The 21,611-nt window shown below is 44.3% G+C and overlaps 1 protein-coding gene across 5 annotated transcripts in view; it reads left to right on the top strand.

The window, feature by feature from the left end:
• Positions 1–16,393, top strand: part of LOC147747710 (coagulation factor XIII B chain-like) — a 706,417-nt gene extending 690,024 nt beyond the window's left edge. For all 5 annotated transcript variants that reach the window (XM_086954968.1, XM_086954960.1, XM_086954975.1 and 2 more), the window contains one exon: positions 16,050–16,393. In XM_086954968.1, coding sequence (XP_086811094.1) covers positions 16,050–16,061 — 12 coding nt within the window. In that variant the 3' untranslated portion in view covers positions 16,062–16,393. The remainder of the gene's footprint in view (positions 1–16,049) is intronic.
• The last annotated feature ends 5,218 nt before the right edge of the window (positions 16,394–21,611 follow it).

The following is a 21,611-nucleotide window of genomic DNA, read 5'->3' on the forward strand; positions in this document are numbered from 1 at the left end:
AAGTAAACAGCTCAGCTCCACACAGGAATAGTGGCCTCTCTTAACCAATCAGCATGCAGAGGAGATCTATGGTCTCTCATTTTGCCCAAGAACACTCATTGTGCAGTCAGCCTAGCGTTGCCACCTCAGTCGTCCAATAGGCAACAAATACAGACGATAAAACGAAAACTGCAGTTTGTAAATAGTTCAAACTAGGTAACATAGCTTTGAGGAAAAATGTTTGGTTTCCAGAACGAAGCTTGGAACGCAGCTCTGATGACTGATTTGTATGTAGCACAGTGGCACCAATGTCCACCATCTCTGCACCTGGCACAGTCCAGTCGCAGGAACATACTTCCTACTTTAGTTAGGGAGAAGGCAGCACTGACACATAGAACTTGACATGAAACCTTCCGGGTAAAGAATCTGCGGACGGAAAAGCGGGACAGACATATCACACATCCAATCTGTGGTAATGAGGACAACGGAACCCTGACATCTAGGCAGGGGCGGTTGCCTCGTCGCATACTCTGTTCTTAATGACTCTGAGCTGATGAATGGCAGGCGTAAAGGAGGAGACAGACGACTCTCTTGTCCAATAGATTTCTGTGTCAGTGTTGTGGTGGAGGCAGGTGAGGCACAAAATAAACAGTAAAAAGACAGCCACTTAAAAATCCCCAGAGGTGGAAAATCAAAGTCCGATATTTTACCTGCAGGTATCTGTGTTACCTGCAGATGCGAGAGCAGCCGGTTAGGAGGAGAGCCCCTAGAAATGCATGCGTTATGGTATGCACACCCCAGCTACCCTGCGCCAGCTTCTAGGGTACATTTCATCTGGCTATTTAGCTAAAGAGATAGATGAGAAAGGGCAGTAGGTGTCCACGTACTGTCCTGAGTTGTTTTTCCCTATTTCATTTAGTGTTATGCGTAGCCAGTAAAGAGACTGTAAAGCCCATTGTAGACTTGAGGCAATTGTTGCGATCGCTGAAAATGCGACAAGATAAGCACATACATTTCAAGCCTGTTTACTGAAGCTAGTGAAAGGACATGCACATCTGAGGACGGCTCTTAAAGAAAGAAAAAAGCAGTACCTGAAAAGATGTTAAAATGGTGCCCAGTGTATTTATATAGTTCTTTGTCCCTGCTCTCACGGAGGGCTAAACACAGCAAGAGGCATGACAAATGTCTGCCATGGACAAATGGAGGGAAAGACTAGGAGAGCGATGATGGAACCAGCAAATGGGAAGCCTATGGGCAAGCTTTAAGCCCACAAAGTACATACAAGTCTTGAAGATACAACATAAGAACTGTCTAACCGAGACCTAAAAAGGAAGGTTTACACTGGGAAAAGGTTTATTTTTGCCAGGTGGAAATGGCAGTTTAAAAATGCTCTACAGGCCACAGTGGCAGGCCTGAGCCATGTTGTAAAAGGGTACTTTAGTGGGGGGGGGGGGTACAAGGAGTCCTGCAGATCCCCTAGTAGTATTTAATTTACAGGCCCTGGATACCAGTAGTACCATTTACTAGGGACTTAAAAGTAAATTCAATGGGCCGATTACGTGTGGGCCAATCTTGCCATGTTTTACCGAAAGAGCACACGCACTATAGCATTAGAGAGCAATGGTAAAGTGCACAGAGTCCTAAAGACAACAAAAATGAATTCAGCAAAACAAGAGGGGTGAAGTCAAAAGGTTTGGGGTGACCCTGCAGGGAGGGACACTTCTAACATAACCCCCCTCCATCCTAAAGCTAGGGTAGACTATTGATAACCCTGATGGATTTCCATGCTCAGATGATAGAATGTGGGCAGTGGCCCTCTTCTAGAGAAGCACTTGTGCTATGCCCATCTGAACCTAGTTGGATTTTAACACTCTCCTGAGCCACTGAGCTAACCCAGGGAGACTTTGTCCCCTCACTGTGGACCCCGTCTGTGAAGCTCCTACGCTTCATTTACTCACAGAACAGATGCATTCCAGTGGGCAGACAGTGCCACCATGTCCAACAAAGTGAAGTGGCCCATTCTTCCCCTTGCATCAGACCTCTGTCTCCATCCCAAGGAAAACTCTGCCCATAAGGACAATCAGCAGAGTCTACTAACAGCTCAAGAGGAAGGCTCACGGCCGTCCACTGCTGTCAGGTGGAGGCCCAAGTTGGGGTCTTGGACAGGCCTCACTTACAGCCTTGAAGTTTCCCTAACCTCTGAGGTTTCACAGAGTGGGGGTAACAGCACCGGGTGTTAGACCCTTACTTCCACTTTCTTTCCCACCAGTCCAGAGGTAAATTCCTGAGACCAGCCTTTCAGCCCAGGGTCCATACCCTCAGGTCAAACAGGTACTTGGCAAGCCAGGACTTCCAGGGGGAACCACCATGCCCTCAAGGGTGACACACTCTGTCTGGGTCATGCAGGGATCTGCCAGGTGCAGGACTCCGGTCCTCTGTCTCTTGATAGGCAGCACGTCCAGGTCTCGGGTGCTCTTCTGTCCCAGATGTCAATCCCTGGTCCACTGTTCCTCCCACTGTGGACTGGCTCCACCTCCTGATCTCCATCTGTACCTTTGTACTCTCCGTTTAGGAGAAGAACCACAGACAACTGAGCTTTTAGGGTGTCCTTGAGCAGCCACCTCTCCCAACTCTTGTAACACTGGTGGTAATTTATTTCCCAGGATTCATTCAGTGGGCATCTGGGGGCTAACTATACCCTTCCTCTAGGTCACTTTTCCACCCAAATCCCGAGACACAAGAGCCATAGGGTGGAAGAAGTCCTGCCCATGTGCCTGATTTACCCTACATACCTGTCCGCTTGTCAAGGTTCAGGTTCCTCAGGAGCAGTACCCTCAAAAAGCCCACCTTCAGGCAGCCCCGACTCTGAATTAAATAATACAGAGTATCAGGATGGCCAGATGAGGGGAGTGAAAGGGAGGATACTGCGGGGAGAGAGATCTGAAAAGATAGAAGCTGCAGCGATCCTCAGACCTATTATACTTTCTGTAAATCTTTCCTCAGATTTACAGCCAGATTCATCAAGCCAAAATAGGCTCGCAAAAGGGCCGGATTCTGAGAATTTGCGAGCGCTATTTTTGCATTTGGGATTCATCATCCCAAATGCAAAAATCGCAATTCTAGAAATTGCTAAATTGCGAATAGTTGCATTTAAGGAATCTCAATTTGAGATTCCTTAAATGCAATTCATGAACCATTTTAAAATTGCGAATTCGCAATCTGGGGACGCTATTTACCGCGAAGTCTAACTATGTGGTAAATAGCGAAAACTTAGAAAAATGCACTTTAGTGCATTTTTCTAAGTTGTATGTTACACACACACATGTCCTTTGGACATGTGTGTGCGCAACACCAGTGCAGATTACCATTTCAGGGGTGATACAGGATGTCCTTTGGATACCCTGGCACCCTTGAAATCACTTCCTTATTTGCGATTCGCTAATTGATAATCACAAATAAAGAATGACTCCCCATTCATTCCTATGGGCCTTTAGGAATGAATGGGAAAGCCATTCCTTATTTGCGATTAGCAATTAGCGAATCGCAAATAAGGAAGCATTAGAAATTGCATAAATATTGCGATTTCCACATGCATTCCGTTTTGCGAGTCTTTAATAGCGATTCCTTAATAATCGCTATTAAGGACTCGCAAAACAGGACTTTGATGAATCTGGGGGATAGGAATGAATGGTAAAGCCATTCCTTATTTGCGATTAGCAATTAGCGAATCGCAAATAAGGAAGCAGTATAAATCGCAAAAAATATTGCGATTTCTACATGCATCCCGTTTTGCGAGTCTATAATAGGGAGTCCTTAATAATCGCTATTAAGGACTCGCAAAACAGGACTTTGATGAATCTGGGGGTAAGTTCTTTGCTGAGTGCTGCTAAAACGTAAAAATAACCAATGATACTATAGGGTTAACATTCACCTACAGTTACATGAATCCTAACTGTATTTCTGGTTATCAGTATGTACATAAATCAAATAAACATGTCTGATGATAAATACTAGAATCTAGTTAAAGCACAATTAACATATCAGCAGTTTACATATTAGTCCGTTTAAGAATTCAGCTTAAGAATCCCATACACTTGTTTAATCATGAAATGTCTATTTGCCAAAGGTTTGCAGGGCCTTGACCTTAATTCTTAGCCAGAAGGTCATGCAAATGAGGTTAGTCTTTGTTGGTAAATTCACAAGATTTATCTTCAATCTCAAGTCTGAAAATATACATTAGCATTTGCTTTGCTTTCACAAGTTCGTAAAGGTCAAAGTTCAGAACGCACTTATAACATGCATACACCCTGCTTAAATGTTAGAAATGAATGCCATTTGCTTTCACTAATTCGTAAGGGTCCAGATTCAGAGTGCGTTTAAAAACATGTAAACACCCTGCGTAATGTAAAAAATGAAAGTCAAGAGACTTACCTAGAAGCCACTAAACAAATACCTGAATTCTTTTCTGATCGGAGAGCCTCACAACGGAGATGCAGGGAGCCTTGGGAAACAGCAGCCTCCAACCGCGATCCTGAATAATCCGCAGCAGGTGAAGGGCGCGGCTCCTTTTTATATGCGCTGGGACGGGAAACGGAGGCCGAAGCTGAACACATTTCAGAGGTGTTTTCATAGCGCAATGCAGCGCGAAAACACCAAGAGGGCAATACAGTGTCATGCCTAGGGGCTGGAAAGGCGGGATTTCTACTCTAGAATCAGAATAGCATTTTCTAGAATCCCGTCACAGGTCGACTAAACCTTTTTACCTGTCATAGAGTGTAGAAGGCAATCTATCCAAATAGTGTAGCATCCACTTAAACGATCCCCATTGCTTTCTCAAAGAACCACTGTCTAAAGATCGAGTTTAAAGATTTATTACAAAGCCAAAAACAGTTGGGTATATAAACACCTCAGCAAAAGATTAAAGAGATAAACAGGCACTAATACAAACATAATTTTTCGGAAAAGTCTCAATCGACTAAGAAACAATACAAGTATCAGCTCCAGAATCATCAGGCTAACAAGAATTGCTATAACCTGGGTTTTAGTAGGCATCGGAAAAGGAAGGAAGAAATCCAAATTAATCTGTCCCTACAGTATACTAAATAACATCCCTACTTAGCAAAGTTCCCTCCTATCAAAGGTGTCAGCCGTGGTGACTTCCAAAGAAGTACACTCACTCCATTCGGACTTAGCCTGAGAACCCCTCTCGCATAGCAAAGCTCTCTGCCTGACCAACAACTTCCTTCGCCCTCATGCGCATCTGGCCTCTCTCTTCCTCGGGGTGCTGTCCCTAATACAAAACCCCACAATATGGACGACACGCCCTCAGGTACGCCCCTCCCGCAGGTGTTGATTTTCAAATATTTCCACTACGAAATCTTCTTCCTTGTCCATTGAAAACGTCATTGGGTCCCAGAGCCTTCTTCTCTTGAAGTTGCTTCCCTAAATTCCGCAGTCACTCCTCCATGTCTGGGACTACCATCCTAACTCTCACACACAATGGGCCCTTCTTCTACAATCTCTAGTTAACCTTGCACCGCAAAAGAACGCACATAAATCGGCTCACAGTTTCATGCTATTTGCAATTAACTGTCTAAAAGCAACCGTCTGAAAAAGACATATCCAAGATTTCATGTCAAGTGAAACATTCTCAATCCGGCCTACACAGTTTTTTTCACAACTGGGCCTCTGCACGTTTCTGTGTATCACATCCTAACATGAACAATACATTTTCGTTCATTAAGCCTTCATCATTATAACAAAATACATCTTTTAAATACATTTTCTAACTTAAGCACTTCTATCTCATTATATGAATACAATAATGAATTTCTAATAAAACAGCTAATACACTAAGGACTTATTGATCATCCCTATTGGATTAATACTTCACTGCAAACAATATTTCTAGATTAGCGTGGCATTAATACTTTCAAAACACTTTGCGGTACTCTATGTAAATTCTGGCACATTAATTTTTAGCCCTACATCACATTTAAACACGATTAAAGTCCTTTATGTATGTGGGTGCTGATTATTCATGAATATGTTGCACCCCTACAATTTCTAACTCAGATTTGCGCTCTCTCAGGGCCAATAAGCATTACAAAGTTAATGCACAATTTAAGGATGGAGTGTTAGTATGAAATATGCAAACAAAGCACAGAAGTACAAACAAAGCCATGAGTAGCCTGCACATGTACAGCCTTGACATCTACGCAGTCATGCATTTCTGGAGCATCAAACAAAATAAAACAAGGCACATCTGGACAACGCAAAATTAAAGCAAAAGAATACAAGCAATGTTTATAAGAAACTGTTGGCTATGTACTAGATTGCTACTAGTACCTTACTGAACTCTGGTGGGTCATGACACCGCTGTACTGCTCTTGGGAAACCAGTCTTTCCTCACCAAGGTCTTACTGGCACAGGTATCCCTTAGAGAAGTGACAGTTATCCCTTTCGCTGTGACCCAAGGGAAGGGACGACTTTCACCTCAGGAATGACAAGTTTTCCCTTGAGGACCAAATCAAAACTAGGAGACACAAGAGCATGTTCTACCCTCTGCGGGAAGCAACCCTTACAACGCAGTCATTACATCACACTTCATTTACAATGCAGTCATTACATCGCAACATCCTTTACAACGTGTGCCACTACAACACAGCCATTACATTGCGTGTCACTACAACGCATGACACTACAACGCATCTCACTACAACACAGGCATTACATCACATGCTATTACAACGTATACCATTACATAGTACCCCTACACTATCCAACACTTACCCTACTGTTGCCCCCCCTGGAGTTAGAATAGTAATTTTACCCCTACACTATCCAACACTTACCTTACTGTTGCACCCCCTGGAGTTAGAATAGTAATTTTTACCCCTACACTTTCCAACACTTATCTTAAATGCAATGTAATGGTATGCATTGTAATGGTCTGCATTGTAAAGGTATAATACAATGTCATGGAATGCTTTGTAAATGTAGTGTTAAAAAAATTGTTGTAATGGCATGCAATGTAAATGCATGCATTGTAAAGGATGTTGCGATGTAAAAACTGCATTGCAAAGGCATTTGTTGTATATGTATGCATTGCAATGTCATACATTCACCCTCTGCTCCTTCCCCTAAAGCCACACTACCCACTCCTGTAGAGTTCCCCTCAGTGGATGGTAACTTGGTACAGACCTGGTCCCCTTGCTTGTGCCCCAACTGGGTATCAGTCAAAGCACTGGGGCTGGAAATGGGGTAACTTGGGCAGCCGCCCATCAGAACCTCCCCACTATTCTTAGAAGGGGCATGGGAACACTTTCCATACATATTGTACTTACACCAGGCTGGAGAGCCCTCCACCAAGGTTTGAAGGGTAGAGAGGTGTGTTGGGTGTGGAAACATTGTCCTGAATCAAATCAACAATTACTAAAAGTATCCCACCCAATATGTTCGGCGCTAAACTCTCGTGGCGTCACCCTCTCAGCACGGGAAAAGGAGCAATGCCTTTTTGTTTAGTAACCCTCACACATCCTAATGGTGTCATGCTTCATCATCGGGTTCACCCTGACTCCTAAAGGTCGTGGTGGGCTCAACCATATTCCAGGGAGCACTTTGGAGAGATAGGCTAGGGGGGTCTAAAAAATAAAAGATCCTCCTTTGTCTCCAGGTATCCCTTTATTAGCGGAGGCGTCGGTGATATTAACATATATATACAAAGGGTCTTCAGGAAGTGATGGTCCTATGACCCTAATGTCTTTGCCTAGTATCTTGCCAACATGTTTCAGCCCTTCAGAATGGCCTCTTGGGTCCTGGGCATTCTTCAGAGTATATAGTTCCCACCCTGGTTGTATAAATAGGTAATACCAATTTTATTTTTTGGGTGCAGAAAGCTGCATCCACACATTGATGTGGAAGGTATGCTTATCATCCTTCCAATTTTCCTTACATTTTTAATCTGCCTATAAGAGAAAGTGAGAGGACACCAAGACATTTATACATCAAAATTCCTTGGTTTTGAAATTGGGCGTAAAAACGTATGTCACAGAATGTTACGTTTTGAACAAAGCATGACAATATGTAATGTATCGTTGATCGATGTATCATCACAGTTACAAGCAGGGGAGTAAATTCAAACTGAATTAGGACAACTGGCAGCGTTGATGATGTGTCATATTCCAGGTTAAATAAGTTTCTATATTGCTGACAGTTTTAACTGAAATCATGTGGCGCATTGAGTGTTTTTTAATGTGGAGTCCTCATGCTCTGATGCCAACTTGTCCCTGAAGGTGGTTTCAACCCATTTGCCATTAGAGCAAGTCATAATAGAGGAATTATCGTGCAGGTTGGGCCTCCCTAGAGTCCACAAATTATGCGCCACATACGCCAGCCATGGGATCAGGGAGAAATGATCTAATTTGAAACAAACCTGCAAAATTAATCTGCTAAATCTAAGTTCCTCTTTTACCCAAGTTGAGTGCCAAAGTTTTAAAGGGCAAAGACGGAGTTGGTCAGTAATGTAATCTGAGCCTAGTTCTTCGTGGACAATTAAAAAAGGAACACTATGTGGAACTCCCAGAATGCCTCTTAAGAATTTATTTTCAGCTACTTGAATCAGGGCGACCTGGCCATATTCACATATTCCACTGCCATAGATCACTAGTGGGATGCACTTGGCCCCGTAAATTTCCTGGATCGATTGTATATGAAGGTGCCCGAGCAGGTGGGGAAAATCTCCTATAATGAATGTCGCTCTGTTAAAAGACAAAAAATTCTGGGTTATAATTGAGAGCCAGTTAAGCTCAGAATCCAGAATTTGTGTCATTTGTAGGTGTGTATGAAGTTACAGTTAGAGTTATCATCGACATAGCGGAGAACACTTCTTGGTTTTCATCAGGCATTTGACCTAGTTGGGAAATCCCCCATTCCCCATTCCAGCAGTTCCTTTTGCATTTACTTAATGTGAGTCGGTATCAGCGGAACTTCAAGCAGCATAACTTTTGACCCTGTACTTTAACTATTGAGGCATCCTCTGCTAACCACTTGTATGTCAGAGTTCGATGTAGTGTGAAAAAGGAGGTGTGCCTCATTTTGTTATGGTCCTTCACAAGTTCACTAAGGGGCCTCGATCTGCCTTTGGATCAGCATTAATCTTTCTGATCTGGTCTGTTGTCTAGATTTGGCTTAGGGATTTGTTTGGATTCAGGCTTTAGTCCCCTGGTTTCCATAATGTCGTTCTGAGATCCCTTTGGTACCTTGCTGAGAGGGTTTTGCCTGCTCTTGAGGTCTCAAATTATTAGCTTCCTCAGAGTGCCAATGTTCCCAAACTGATGGGTGAACTGGGCAGAAATGAGTCACACAGAGGGATTGTTTGAATTGTTGAATTACAGGGTAGCTCTTCTCATTATATTCACAGTTTTGCATGGCAACCCACCTATCCAGAAGGAAGCTGGTATGCTATGAGTGCCTGTATTGTGCTAATGGGCAAGATAGTCAGGTCAGGTGACAATGAGAGTTATACCTCATCCAGGGAGTATCAGCTGCAAATTGTGAGGGTCAATGGCAATAAAAGACCTGCTGGACTCTGAAGAGCCTGCTCACATATCTCATTCAGTGACCTCTTCCTAGACAAGCCAGTCTGCTGTTTCTGTGCCTGAGGATAGTGGGATGAGCAGGAAAGAGGAAACAGCGGTGTGGTGAGTCCCACTGCCCACCTTGTGGGAGCTTTCCCCTGGTATCTAATTAGGTAGAAGCACTGACTGCTAGCCTACCCACTGTCTGCCTTGATCAAATGAAATCCCTACGTCACGTCCCGTCTTAGCCGCCGCCTACAGGGAGATCCTCAAGTGTACATCTGTGTGCCTGAGGCCAGGCCAGGCCACTTTTCTGGCTCAAACATACCTTCATGGGATGGCCTCTATTGACTGACCCCTAGACAGCAGGGACTTAAGAGACCCCAGAGGGCCCCATAGGGTCATCACTCCCTCACCACCTGCAGGCACCCCAGGAGTCGCCATCCGCAGTGTAGGTCCTGCAGGCCTCAGCGAGTTATCTCAAGGGCCCACATGGCCACGCCTGTTATTAGTTACTCTGTGGGCCCAGAGCGATCCCCAGCAATGAAAGGCTCTCTCCAATCAGATATCCAGTTAAAATGAAGGGGGATGCCTAAACCCTTGGTCCACAGCCTCACCTCAGTTTAGCTCCACTCTCCAGGTCTTCTGGCAGAGGCTGGAGTAAGGAAGGGTACCTCCCAGTGCCCTCCCAGGGCAGTCTTGATCACTCTTTTTCCCCATGCCAGAACCTGCCTGAGTTCCAGTACTCCATACTGACTGTGGGCGTTCATGTTGTCAATGCCTCTCAGTCCATCTCAAGGGCATTGCAAGGGGGAGCTAGGACTAGAATAGGTAGACACAGAATAGTCCGTCAAAATACTTTATTTCGGCTTTGCAGCCATAAAAGCATACTAAAATATACATACATTGAGTAAATCATGAAAGGTAAAAACAATCACAAAAGGGCAATTAGAGATAGGTTATCAAAACGAGATCAATGATATACAAAAATAGATTACATCAATACTGCAGCCATGACACATGATGAGTGACTACCCAAACCCCCAGATTTCGGAAGCACAAAGCAGAAGGCACCCAGAGCACAATTAAAAAGATATATATAGGAACAAAAAAAACAACACTATTGCATCATATACAAAGTTCAGTTAAACTACATAATAACAAAATAAATTAAGGGAGTAAAGCTAAAAAGTTACATTCCTGAGCAGATAAAAATGGACGTAATTATTATCATCACATTCACTTACAGTACTAAGAAACAGCAAGAGTAAGAGAGTAATGCGAACAGCAACATCAACTGTTACCCTGCTCTTTTCCCTTTAAAATTCCTCTACGGATACACCACATTGCAAAGAGGAATTTTGAGGTCGCGACTACAAAAGTTGGTGATGTTTCATATTTAAGTAGCCTAAAGACCTCATGATAGTTTCTTTGCCCTAGATTTCTACACAACTGGTAAACCCACTTCGATCTAGACCTATAGTAGGCAGGACAGAAAAGTATTACATGAGTTCTGTCTCTTCCGCAGCAGCACAACCAGGGCAAACTGATTGAACTATACCTTTCCATTTATTTGTCAGTGCGCCTAGTGGAAGGGTCCATGTCTAAATTGGATAAACCATTTTTTAGCCATAAGGGGTTGGATTCTGTCCAAGGTCTTTTCCAATTTATACTGCTGTTTGACATCGAGAAACCTCGATGTCAAAGAGCAAGAGATCGTGTTCTTAACTAAATGGGAAAGTTTAAATTCCTTCAAAGCTAGGAATAAAGCTTTTTCTGGGGCACTGGAACAGGACTCCTCCGGGTTCAACCATAAATTAGCACGACCTAGGGAAAAACACAAATTCCTAACGTAGGACAACCATGGTAAATTTATAGCCCCCAGATTACACATTACTTCCCTCAATTCCTCCCCATAGGTAATTAGTTCTGGCGTACTCCATATGCGACGCCAGAAAAAGAGAGAACGAGAGGCAATTAGATCAGATATAGGATCAATACCAAGGTCCATCCTCAGCGGTGTTAGGGGCGTACTTTTTGGTAGCCCTAACAACTGTCTAGCAAAGCTGTTCTCGGTTACCTGTAGTGGATGGGATACACAGTGTCTCCAAAGTTCAGCACCAAAGAGAGAAGCTCCCCTTGCTTGTGTTTTATACATTTCTGCCGGAGGGCCTATCACCTTCAGGGAGCATTTTTTATACACTATAAGGATGCCTCCCAGGACTTGGTTAGCTTCAAATTGGACTTCATTATATCAGACCCCAGTCCATTTTGTCGTACAGTGAAATGCCTAAATAATCGAAGGTGGAGACTCTCTCTAAAGGTCTTCTGTCCATTTGGGGATGTCGACAATTAGTTTTTTTTGCATGGAAGACCATATATATATACATATATATTTTTCATGGTAATCACCCCAAAAAATGTCCTGCAAAATGTACTAAACTTATCCAAGACACGCTGCATCCTCTTGGATGATTTAGACAGGAGCAGCGTGTTGTCGGCAAACATTAAGGCTGGTATTTTCCTGTTTTCTAACCTTGGAGAGTCTATGTGCTTCACGGCCAAGAGTGGATCAATTAAGCCATTCAGGAAAAGGGAGAAGAGGGTTGGGGCCAGCACACATCCCTGCCTGACCCCTTGCTCCACCGGGAAAGGCGCTGTCAGTTCTCCCTTTTTTCCAAACCTAACCCTTGCATAGGTGCCTTCATGTAGACGTTTTAAGATCTGGCAAAGATAAGCCGGCACCCCCATGTCAAATAGAAGACCCCATAACTGCTCACGGTGGACCAGATCGAAAGCAGACTTAAGGTCCACAAAAGTCAGATAAAGGCTACCCCCTCCCAAGGTTACTGTCTTCCAGTAAATAAGTTGTAATCTAAAGATTTGGTCCAGGGTTGGAATTCTGGACCTAAATCCTGCTTGTAGGGGGGTTAGGATGTCTGACTCGTCCATCCAAGATTGCAGACGTCCTAGTAAGACACAAGCAAAGATCTTTTGGGTGACGTCGATGAGGCTGATGGGCCGGTAATTTGCCGGTTCTAATGGGGAACTTTTTTTAAAGATTGGGATAATCTCGGCGCCAAGCCAGGTTGGGGGGAGCTCCATGCCTTTAAAAATGGAATTAAATAAAGACTGCAGGTATGGAGCCCAAACAGCCCATTCAGATCTGAACAGATCGCCAGGGATTCTGTCCAGACCGGGTGCTTTATGGGGTAGTAACTTGCCCAGTGCCATGTTAACTTCCGACAAAGTACAAGGAGGTGGTGCCATATTCAGGGGGATGTGAAACCCTTCTTTCCCTTAATTTTGTTTCTTTTGTCCACTCCCCTACTCACATTCACGGGCACATACTTGACCAGGTCTGGTCTCTTAACTGCACCCTTTCCACGTTGGTTGTTGCCCCCTGCACTTGGTCCGATCATTTTATTATTTCGTTTTCTCTCAGTCTCTCAGTGGCCAAGACCCCTATGTACATCAAAAACTCTTGGGCCCGTAACTGGGGTAAGGTTAACCTGCCTGACCTCTCGACTGCACTCCTGGCCTCTCTTCCCCCCCTATCGGGGCTAGATTCCGCAGCCCAAGCCTCAGCCATTGACTCATGGCTCACGGAGGGAAGCGACCGTTTAGCTCCTCTCCGACGTACCTCGATTAGGCGCCCTAAAGACGCCAATCGGTGGTTTAACACCGAGCTGAAGGACTTGAAGCTTACCGTTCGAAGGGCTGAACGCAAGTGGAGGCTGGATTACTCTTTGAGTACCAGGACCCGCTACGTTCACCTCCTGGGGACCTACAAGCAGAAAATCATTGAGGCCAAGAAAGCATATTTCTCGGCGAAAATCCTATCGGCCGAGAATCAACCAAAGGAGATCTTTGCCATCACCCAGGATCTGGCGTTCTCGGACCGGACCACTCTTAAGCCCCCCCCCTCCCAGAAACTTTGCGATTCATTGAATTTTTATTTTGTCGATAAAATTACGACAATTAAATCCAACATCCCTCCCCCTTCTCCCTCTTTTGTTGACCCCATCCTTCACCTGTCCTCAGCTACTTTTAATTCCTTTCCTCCACTTTCGGAAGATCTTTTTCTGTCCCTTCTCCCTAAAATTAAGTCCGGTTCCCCATCTGATATATGCCCGGCTCATATTCTACGGCAGATCTACACTGTCTGCTCATCGCCCCCTCTGGGCTTCCTTAACGACTCACTAGCCCGAGGGGTTGTTACTCCATCGTTAAAAGCCGCTTCCATCGTTCCCATTTTGAAGAAGCCGGGAGCCGACCCTTCTGTGATGGCTAACTATCGCCCCATCTCCCTTCTCCCTTTTTTGGCGAAGGTGCTGGAGCGGCATGTAACATCTGCACTCAGCGCCTTCGCCGAGAAGAATGGGAGGTTGGCCCCTTGTCAGGCGGGATTTCGGCCAAGGCACTCAACTGAGTCAGTGGTGGTGTCCGTATCAGACACCCTCAGAGAGGGCATGGATGCCGGTAGATCTCAGGCGCTGGTCCTTCTCGATTTGTCCGCCGCCTTTGACACGGTGGATCATTCCATCTTGCTTTCCCGTGTCAAGGCGGCGGGCATAGGAGGATCAGCCCTCATCTGGCTCTCATCCTTTCTGAGGGACCGGACCCAGGCGGTTCATCTAGGGGAGTTTTCAGCTACCCCCTGCCAGGTCCAGTGCGGTGTTCCTCAGGGCTCTTCTCTCTCTCCTTTACTCTTCAATCTTTACATCGCTCCGCTCATCTTTTCTCTACAGCACCTGGAGGTCTCGGTATTTAATTATGCCGATGACCTCCAGCTCATCTTTAATCTTTCTTCTACTCCTGACTCTATCTCTAATTTCCAATCTACTTTATCTTTCATCAGGGACTGGATGAACCTCAACCACCTGAAACTCAATCCCGATAAAACGGAACTTGTGGTAACGGGTGGTTGTTCCAGTCCCTGGAATTCTCTTTTCTGGCCCCCCTCTTTTGGTTCTCCTCCCACTCCGGTCTCCTCTGTTAAGACTCTTGGTATTAAGCTCAACAATCAACTCACTATGCACTCCCAGATTGGTTCTGTGGTTTCTTCTTGCTTTCTTACTCTTCGCACTATCCGCTCTATTTCCCGTTTCTTTTCCTTCCCTGCACTCAAGCTAATTATGTCCGCACTGGTCCTGTCCCGCCTGGACTACGGGAACATTCTGTATAATGGCATCCCTCAGTACAGCCTCCGTAAATTGCAATTAGTGCAAAACCAGGCTGCTCGTCTTGCCTTTGGTCTCCCTAAATTCCACCACTCTTCCCCCCTCCTGAAAACTCTTCCCTGGCTCCCGGTGCGGGAGCGTGCCCTATTTAAGCTAGGCTGCATGGTGTTCCAGGCCAGGACTGGCCTGGCCCCCTTATTTATATCATCGGCCATCAAGGCTTATGTCCCTGGCAGAGACCTTCGTTCCTCGGCCCAACTTCTCCTAGATGTGCCCCGTTACCGGAAAAAAAAACAGGGTGGCTCAAAATTTTCCATTCTTGCCCCCATGTTTTGGAATTCTCTCCCCTTTTATCTTAGGTCTCTCACTGACTACTCCGCTTTCCGCAAAGCTTTGAAGACCTTTCTATTCCCTCAGGCTCTTCCCTAGTCCATAGTTTATTCTCCAGCCCTGTCTCAGTGACTGTCCCCGCTCAGTGGGCTGTCTTCTACTTTAGCGCCAAGAAACCGTTCAGGTGTATGTTGCGCTCAATAAATACTTTAAACTTAAACTTAAAAACATCCATTAACCCCCGAGGTTCAATAACATTCACGGACCTGGAATACAAAATTTTAAAATACGATCTCCAGGTTTCTTCTGCTAAATTTGGAACAATGGCCAGGTCACCCTCAGTGTGACCTGTCTTCACTAAGTTCCAAAAGGAACGCATGTCTCTACTGTCCAAAGCTTTCCTAATCGTTTCCCATTTTTTGTTTTCCCAGGCTGCTTTCGCCTCAGCCAAGATGATTTGAAAGTGAGATCTAGCTAATCTGGTGCCTGGGACATCCTTGTTCTTGACTCTTAATAGCAATGCAGTTTTAGCTTCCCTGCATGCCTTATTGAACCATGGATGTTTCGGTTTGGGGTCAGGCTTATGATTACTATCTTGTATATAAAAAAATGCTGCCAATTTTAAAAACATCTCATTATGGTTATTTTTCAACAATATCACAGACTCTTGGTCTTGGTAGTTTTCAATAATGTTTGAGAGCAGACTCAAAGAAGGGAATGATCTCAGTATCCGAGTTGGTGGGCGTTCCTCTTGTCAATGCCTCTCAGTCCATCTCAAGGGAATTGCAAGGGGGAGCTAGGACTAGAATAGGTAGACACAGAATAAGTCATCTGCCATCTTTGACAGTTTCTAAGTGACACTATCGTGCATGCTAATGTGCCATAAGTTCTTCTTAGAAATGTATGTTGATAAAGCTGTGATGGTGTTCCAGTGTCATAATAAAATTAGCTAATCACTAATTAATGCTTCTGTTTTCAGAAAAGAACTTGAGGATAAACTAATGAAGAAAGAGAATCCTGATTTCCTGACCTGTACGATTCTGAAGAAAAACAAGTATTCGTTCATCTCATGACCAACATATATCTCCACATCCTGTGATCTGAAGCCATTTTCATCTGCGCATTGTTTAATTGTCTCTAGGGACTCTTCAAAATGTTGCTGTTTAAATCATATTCCATTTTTTTGTATGAAAAAAGCTTTAAAGCTATGAGCTTGTAAAGGAGTTGATAGTTACTACTGGACATTGCCTCTTCATTTATCTGTTAAACTATAACTGGTATGGTTCCTTTGTAAGTGTCACCAAATAAAATTGTATATCCTAAGTATTGTTTCCTTTTCTGAAATGAGGTGCGCACTGAAATATACTAAATTTAACTGCAAGGGCCGCTCTCCCAGGTGAGCGAAAGAGTAGAACTGTGTCAGGTCAGAGGTGAGAGTCTGTTTTTGGAGGGTGAAAGAGCTCTGTATAGAGTCTGGAGGGTGTGGGTTAGATGTAGGTTTCTAGGAGCAGCAGCAGGACACAGGAAAGACTGGTAAAGTGTTACAGTCAACTTGCACTATATGTGAGTTGGAATGTCTAAGAGACTGAGAGGAAGTTCTGAGGTGTGCCTCAGGGACAGTTGGGCCTATTAACAAGCCACTTGCTCTGTCGTTATGTCACCTTTTTACCATATTAAAAGTGACGCACCAGCAGGGAAAGGGGTTTGTAAATAAGCGCCAGGGCTTCTTAATGTTTGTGTCAATATGTGGAAGGTTCCAGCTGTGTAGCTCTAGTGCTATAGTACTGTCTCTCAAAACAGTGGCACACTACAGAGTCATGAAAAGTGGGGTCCTTCTGGGGGTAGGACAGGTTCAATGACTTTCAATTGTTGGAAAGACAAGTACTTGTTTCTCGGAGCCACTGGGATTTCCTGCCTCCCACCACTCCCGTTGCACGGAGGCGTGCATATTGTGGACACTGGCAAAGACCAACAGATCTGAGAAGAGGATCATTGAGTTGCCAACATGTTCGGCCACCTACCAGCACAGTTCCATTGCAAGACATTTAAGAGTCTTTGCCAAAATGAAAGTTTGTCATTTGGATGCTCCGGCTCCCCTTGCAACATGCCCCTTAGTTGAAGTCTAGTACCCTCCTGTGGCCTCCTCTCACATGGCATTAGCAGAACCTACTCCAGTGCTTTAATGGACTACTAGTCTTGTGAGAAACATCTTGTAGCGTTCATCGTAACCAGTGTTTATGTAGGTTCATTTACAGCAAGGAATGGGGCTAGGAAGTCTCCCACTATATTCCTCAGAGCCAAGCAATATTCTTTGTAAAGTTTTAATTCTATGTTATGGTTTACCCAATTCGTTAAGATTTGGATGGCAAGTCTTTGATCTAGTGTGTAGGGGACCCTAGAGTGGGTCACTAATGACCAGGCACCCTATTTAGCCGGGCTCCCCTTGGATCTATTTTTTCCTCATTCCCCAGCATGAGATCACAAATGTTTGAGGTGAGTGTGGAGCCAGAGTGATCCTCTCTCTAAATGTATTTGTCGTATAATTCATGATAAGTGAAATGGTCTGATTGAGATGTATCTTTGTGAAACGGGTTCTGGTTCCCTTTTTGTGCTTAATGGATGCCAGAAGAAACTGTGTGATTAGTAGATGTGGTATTAATACAATGTAATATTCTATAATTTGAGAAAATTGAAGTTGTTTTGTTACTAAAACAAAGTGGCAGCAATGCATATTCTCTGTGTTATCTCCTGGCAAGTGAGACATAGCGCACTATGTAAGTGAGACAATGCAAGGGAGACATTGGCACACTATGTTTAAAGAGCACAGTGCTGATCTCCACACCAGAGTCACTTGTGAGCCTTTCCTGTTTACATACAGGATACGCCACTTACAATTCTTTCTACCTGGATAGTGTAAATGCGTGAGTTTCCAATATCACTAACGTAATTCTGGAAGCTGCCAACAGGTGTATTACACCCTTCTGTACAATACCTAACTTCTCCAACCCTCACAAATTACTGACATTCACTTACCAATATTCCAGAACTTCCACTTGTTTATGATTGTTATTTGGATCCTTGCACATCCACCCATGAGTCAACCAACCAATTGACAAGCAAACAGCCCCACGTAATATGAACTCGTTCCCAATTATATTTACCTTTGCTGTTTTAGGACAGCCTACCTAATAATAGCATTGGAATACTTTGCAAGATTTTAAAATAAACAATGTAACGTAACATGATCCAAAAATAATGTCAAATGCAAAAAGCAATAAAATATTTTGGGTGCAATTGGCCTTGCTCTTCTGTGGAAGTGAGTGCCGGAAAATAGGTGACAGCCCGAGAATAATTGATAGAAAGTTTTCATTTCTGATGACCTTTTTCGAAATCTCCTGGCTTCAGCATCACTTTAGATGTTCTTGTCCATGAGAACAGAGAACACCTTGAGTAAGTTAGAGCTTTTTAGGTCATATCTGCATTGTATACTTTGCAGAAATCAAAATAACCATTCCCCAAAAACACCTAAAAATTTTCAAATATGTGGAGTCACTCCACTCATACTTCAGTAAAAAAAAAAATCACATTGAATCCCTCTGAACACTCGGCCTCAGTCAAATGTGCTGATGGCACATCACTGTTTAATTCTTTAAAGAATATGGAGTTATTGCACAGAGGGATATATTGTACTGTTGCTCGGATATGAGTTTACCTTAACCCCTTCCATGCTGGTGACGAACCCCAGCCGTCACGCTCTGCGGCGCTCGTGTGCTGATGACGGCTGGGGTTCGTCATGGCCCCGCCCTGTTCTTTTGTTTACCGCACAGCGGCGGAAACGGCCCAGCATGGAAGGGGTTAAATAAATGAAAAGACAAGAAGCATTTGGCAAAACAGGCAAAAGTTGGTTTATTTAAATTATGTGGCCGGGAGATCCCTGATGGAGTTTGTCTGCTCAAAGTCTCTCAGTGTACAACGTTTTGGCTATTATTATATACACTTCATAAGGTACAATAAAGCAAGTTTCTACATTCCAAAAAGCATCTCAGTTATAAATCAACAAGTGGGGGGATCTGATAAAGGCATAAATTGCTCTTGACCTTAGGAGGAGCTATTTTGGGCCAGGGTGTATGTGTCCAGATGCCCGGAATAAGGAGAGTGTGATCACTACGTGTGGTGTGCATGTTGTGTCCTGATTGATTGAGTGTTTCTATCTACATGAGGTATCAAGCTTTGTGGTATTTTGGGGAATGCAAGCCCTTGGCCAAACTCTTTTTACCAGGGCAATTTCCTTGGACCTGTTTGTGGTGCAAATATCTATCTGTGGGATCGATCAGGGTTTACCCTGGGCACGCGTTTGTCTCTACGTTAAGCGAGACCCCACCTGTGACCTGATATACGATAGGCGTGGGTGTGGATCGTAGGGCTTGTCTAACCACATATCTATGACTCTTGGTTGATGGGGAGATCACCTTAGGTGAATCCAACAGCAATGATATGAGTTCATTGGAACCCCTGAAAAGAATATGTCAATCACTGACATCATTTTTATCTTTATCCTTAACAATGTGCATACAGTTTTCATAGCATACATTGACATTGTTCTTACTGATATTGACACAGTTAAATTTGCTTAGGTCATAACGTACATAGGCTTCGTTATTACTAGTAACAGTAATGTCACATTAGCATGGATTATAACATACACTGATAATGTTATTGCTGATGTCAGCGCTACTGTGCGGGTACAAATTTTGACATCCATTAACATTGCATTGACAGGTACTGGCATGGTCGTGCCAGTACAGGTTATGGCATACGTTGATATTGTATTTATTGCCATTGCCGTGGCTGGCCTGCGCATATCATAACATTCATTGAGTTCGTATTCACCCATTCCAACATTACCCCTCTAGTTGATTCTTCACTACTCTATCCTCCTCTTATGTCACCACCATTATGTTATTAGAAAGTATGTGTGTGTGTAGTGTCTGTTACCTTTTCCCTAGCTATGTGTATACTACCTAATTTAAGGACCGTTTTTTACAACAGGAAACCCACACTTGCAGGAAACCACATATCAGGAGTATAGTAATGAGAATCGGCATAAATGACATGAATAGTTGGATGAGGGGTTCCATGGAAATATACTTTGCAACCAGTCCTGCTCCAGGGCACCTCCCCCCATCTTCATTTCAGCTTGCAAACAATGCTGTTCTTGGATAGCATGGGCTAATGTCCCATTGTCCAGGTCATTCCCGGGAATAAAAGTACAACAGGAAGCACCAATCCTGGCACACACTCCACCCTCAATAACGGTCTTCAAGTCCAGCATGTACCGATGTTGCATCACCATGAGGCTATTGGCTTTAATTTCTCCTTGATAGCGCTTAGACCAAGCTCAGTATGGTTGATCATCTCCATTATTTCCCATTTGATTATTTGTAACCAGTCGGTGTTCACTTTTGTTTGCATAGTGAAAAAGGGTATTGACCATCTGGCATTTACCTTAGCCTCAGTGAACAGTCTGAATTCTTCTGGAATGTCCTTGTACTAGGCCCAGCTAATAAAAAGTCTGCAGTTCTTCTCCTTTGAGCCTGATGCAACAGAGTTGTTTTCTTCTGTAACAGATGTTGAGACAACTCAGACAGATCTTCTCCCGGGTTGTTATAGTCATGAGGGTGCAGAGGCCTCGCCATGCAGGGATGAGCTGGGTGTAGGCAAGGTCCAACCACACAGTTGTCATCAACATGGAGGTGCCCCAGTGCAGGTCTACTGTGTTCATTACCGTGCCGCAATTCTTAGTGCTGCCCAACGGTATAGTTCCTTTGCATCTGAAACTTAAAGAGTACCACTGAAGTTACTGTTCAATTAGGGGTTGCATCTTCCTCTCTGACCATCTGTACTTATTGATATTGTTCGCCCAGATTTGCTGGCACAGGGAGTTAATGGTTATGTTTGACCCCCACTCCCTTGGGACTCATTTCCCCCCTCGTGATTGAGATGAGAGGCCCTGAACTGGAAATCTATGTCTGGGGTCCATTTGTCGTTATAGAAGGTGGCCCCAAAGATGTTAAGAGCCAGTCTGGGACCACAGACAGAGGTGGGAGCGGACATGTTTCTGCATTGGTGCTTTGGTCTTGCTACCTCCAGGAACCTCTTTTCTGCCGCCTCGGGCCAAACAGGGATATCCCCTATGGTGCCCTTATGGCGCATCCTGTCTACCAGGGGTGGGTGGAGAACTACGCTCTGCCAGTGGAGTTTTCAGAGTTTTGTCAACTCCACGCTCAACTGGGAACGCGGAGTTCAGCAAAAACTCTGATCCCGCGGCATGGCAGAATTTGCCCCTGCAGTGACCACCCAGTGGCATGAGCAGTCCTCCCAAGTCATACAGTGTAAGTGGTTTGCTTTTGCACCCAGTAGAGGAGACCAGGAGGAGGACAACCCGGCCACGGCAGAGAACGCCAGACCCAGGTAAGTGTGTAAAGCAGGTGGCAGTATGGGGGTCAGGAACCCTCCAGTTCTGCTGCCTGCATGTAGTGCG

This window comes from Lissotriton vulgaris, chromosome 1_1 (assembly GCF_964263255.1).
Source record: "Lissotriton vulgaris chromosome 1_1, aLisVul1.2, whole genome shotgun sequence".
Classification (NCBI taxonomy): Eukaryota; Metazoa; Chordata; class Amphibia; order Caudata; family Salamandridae; genus Lissotriton; species Lissotriton vulgaris.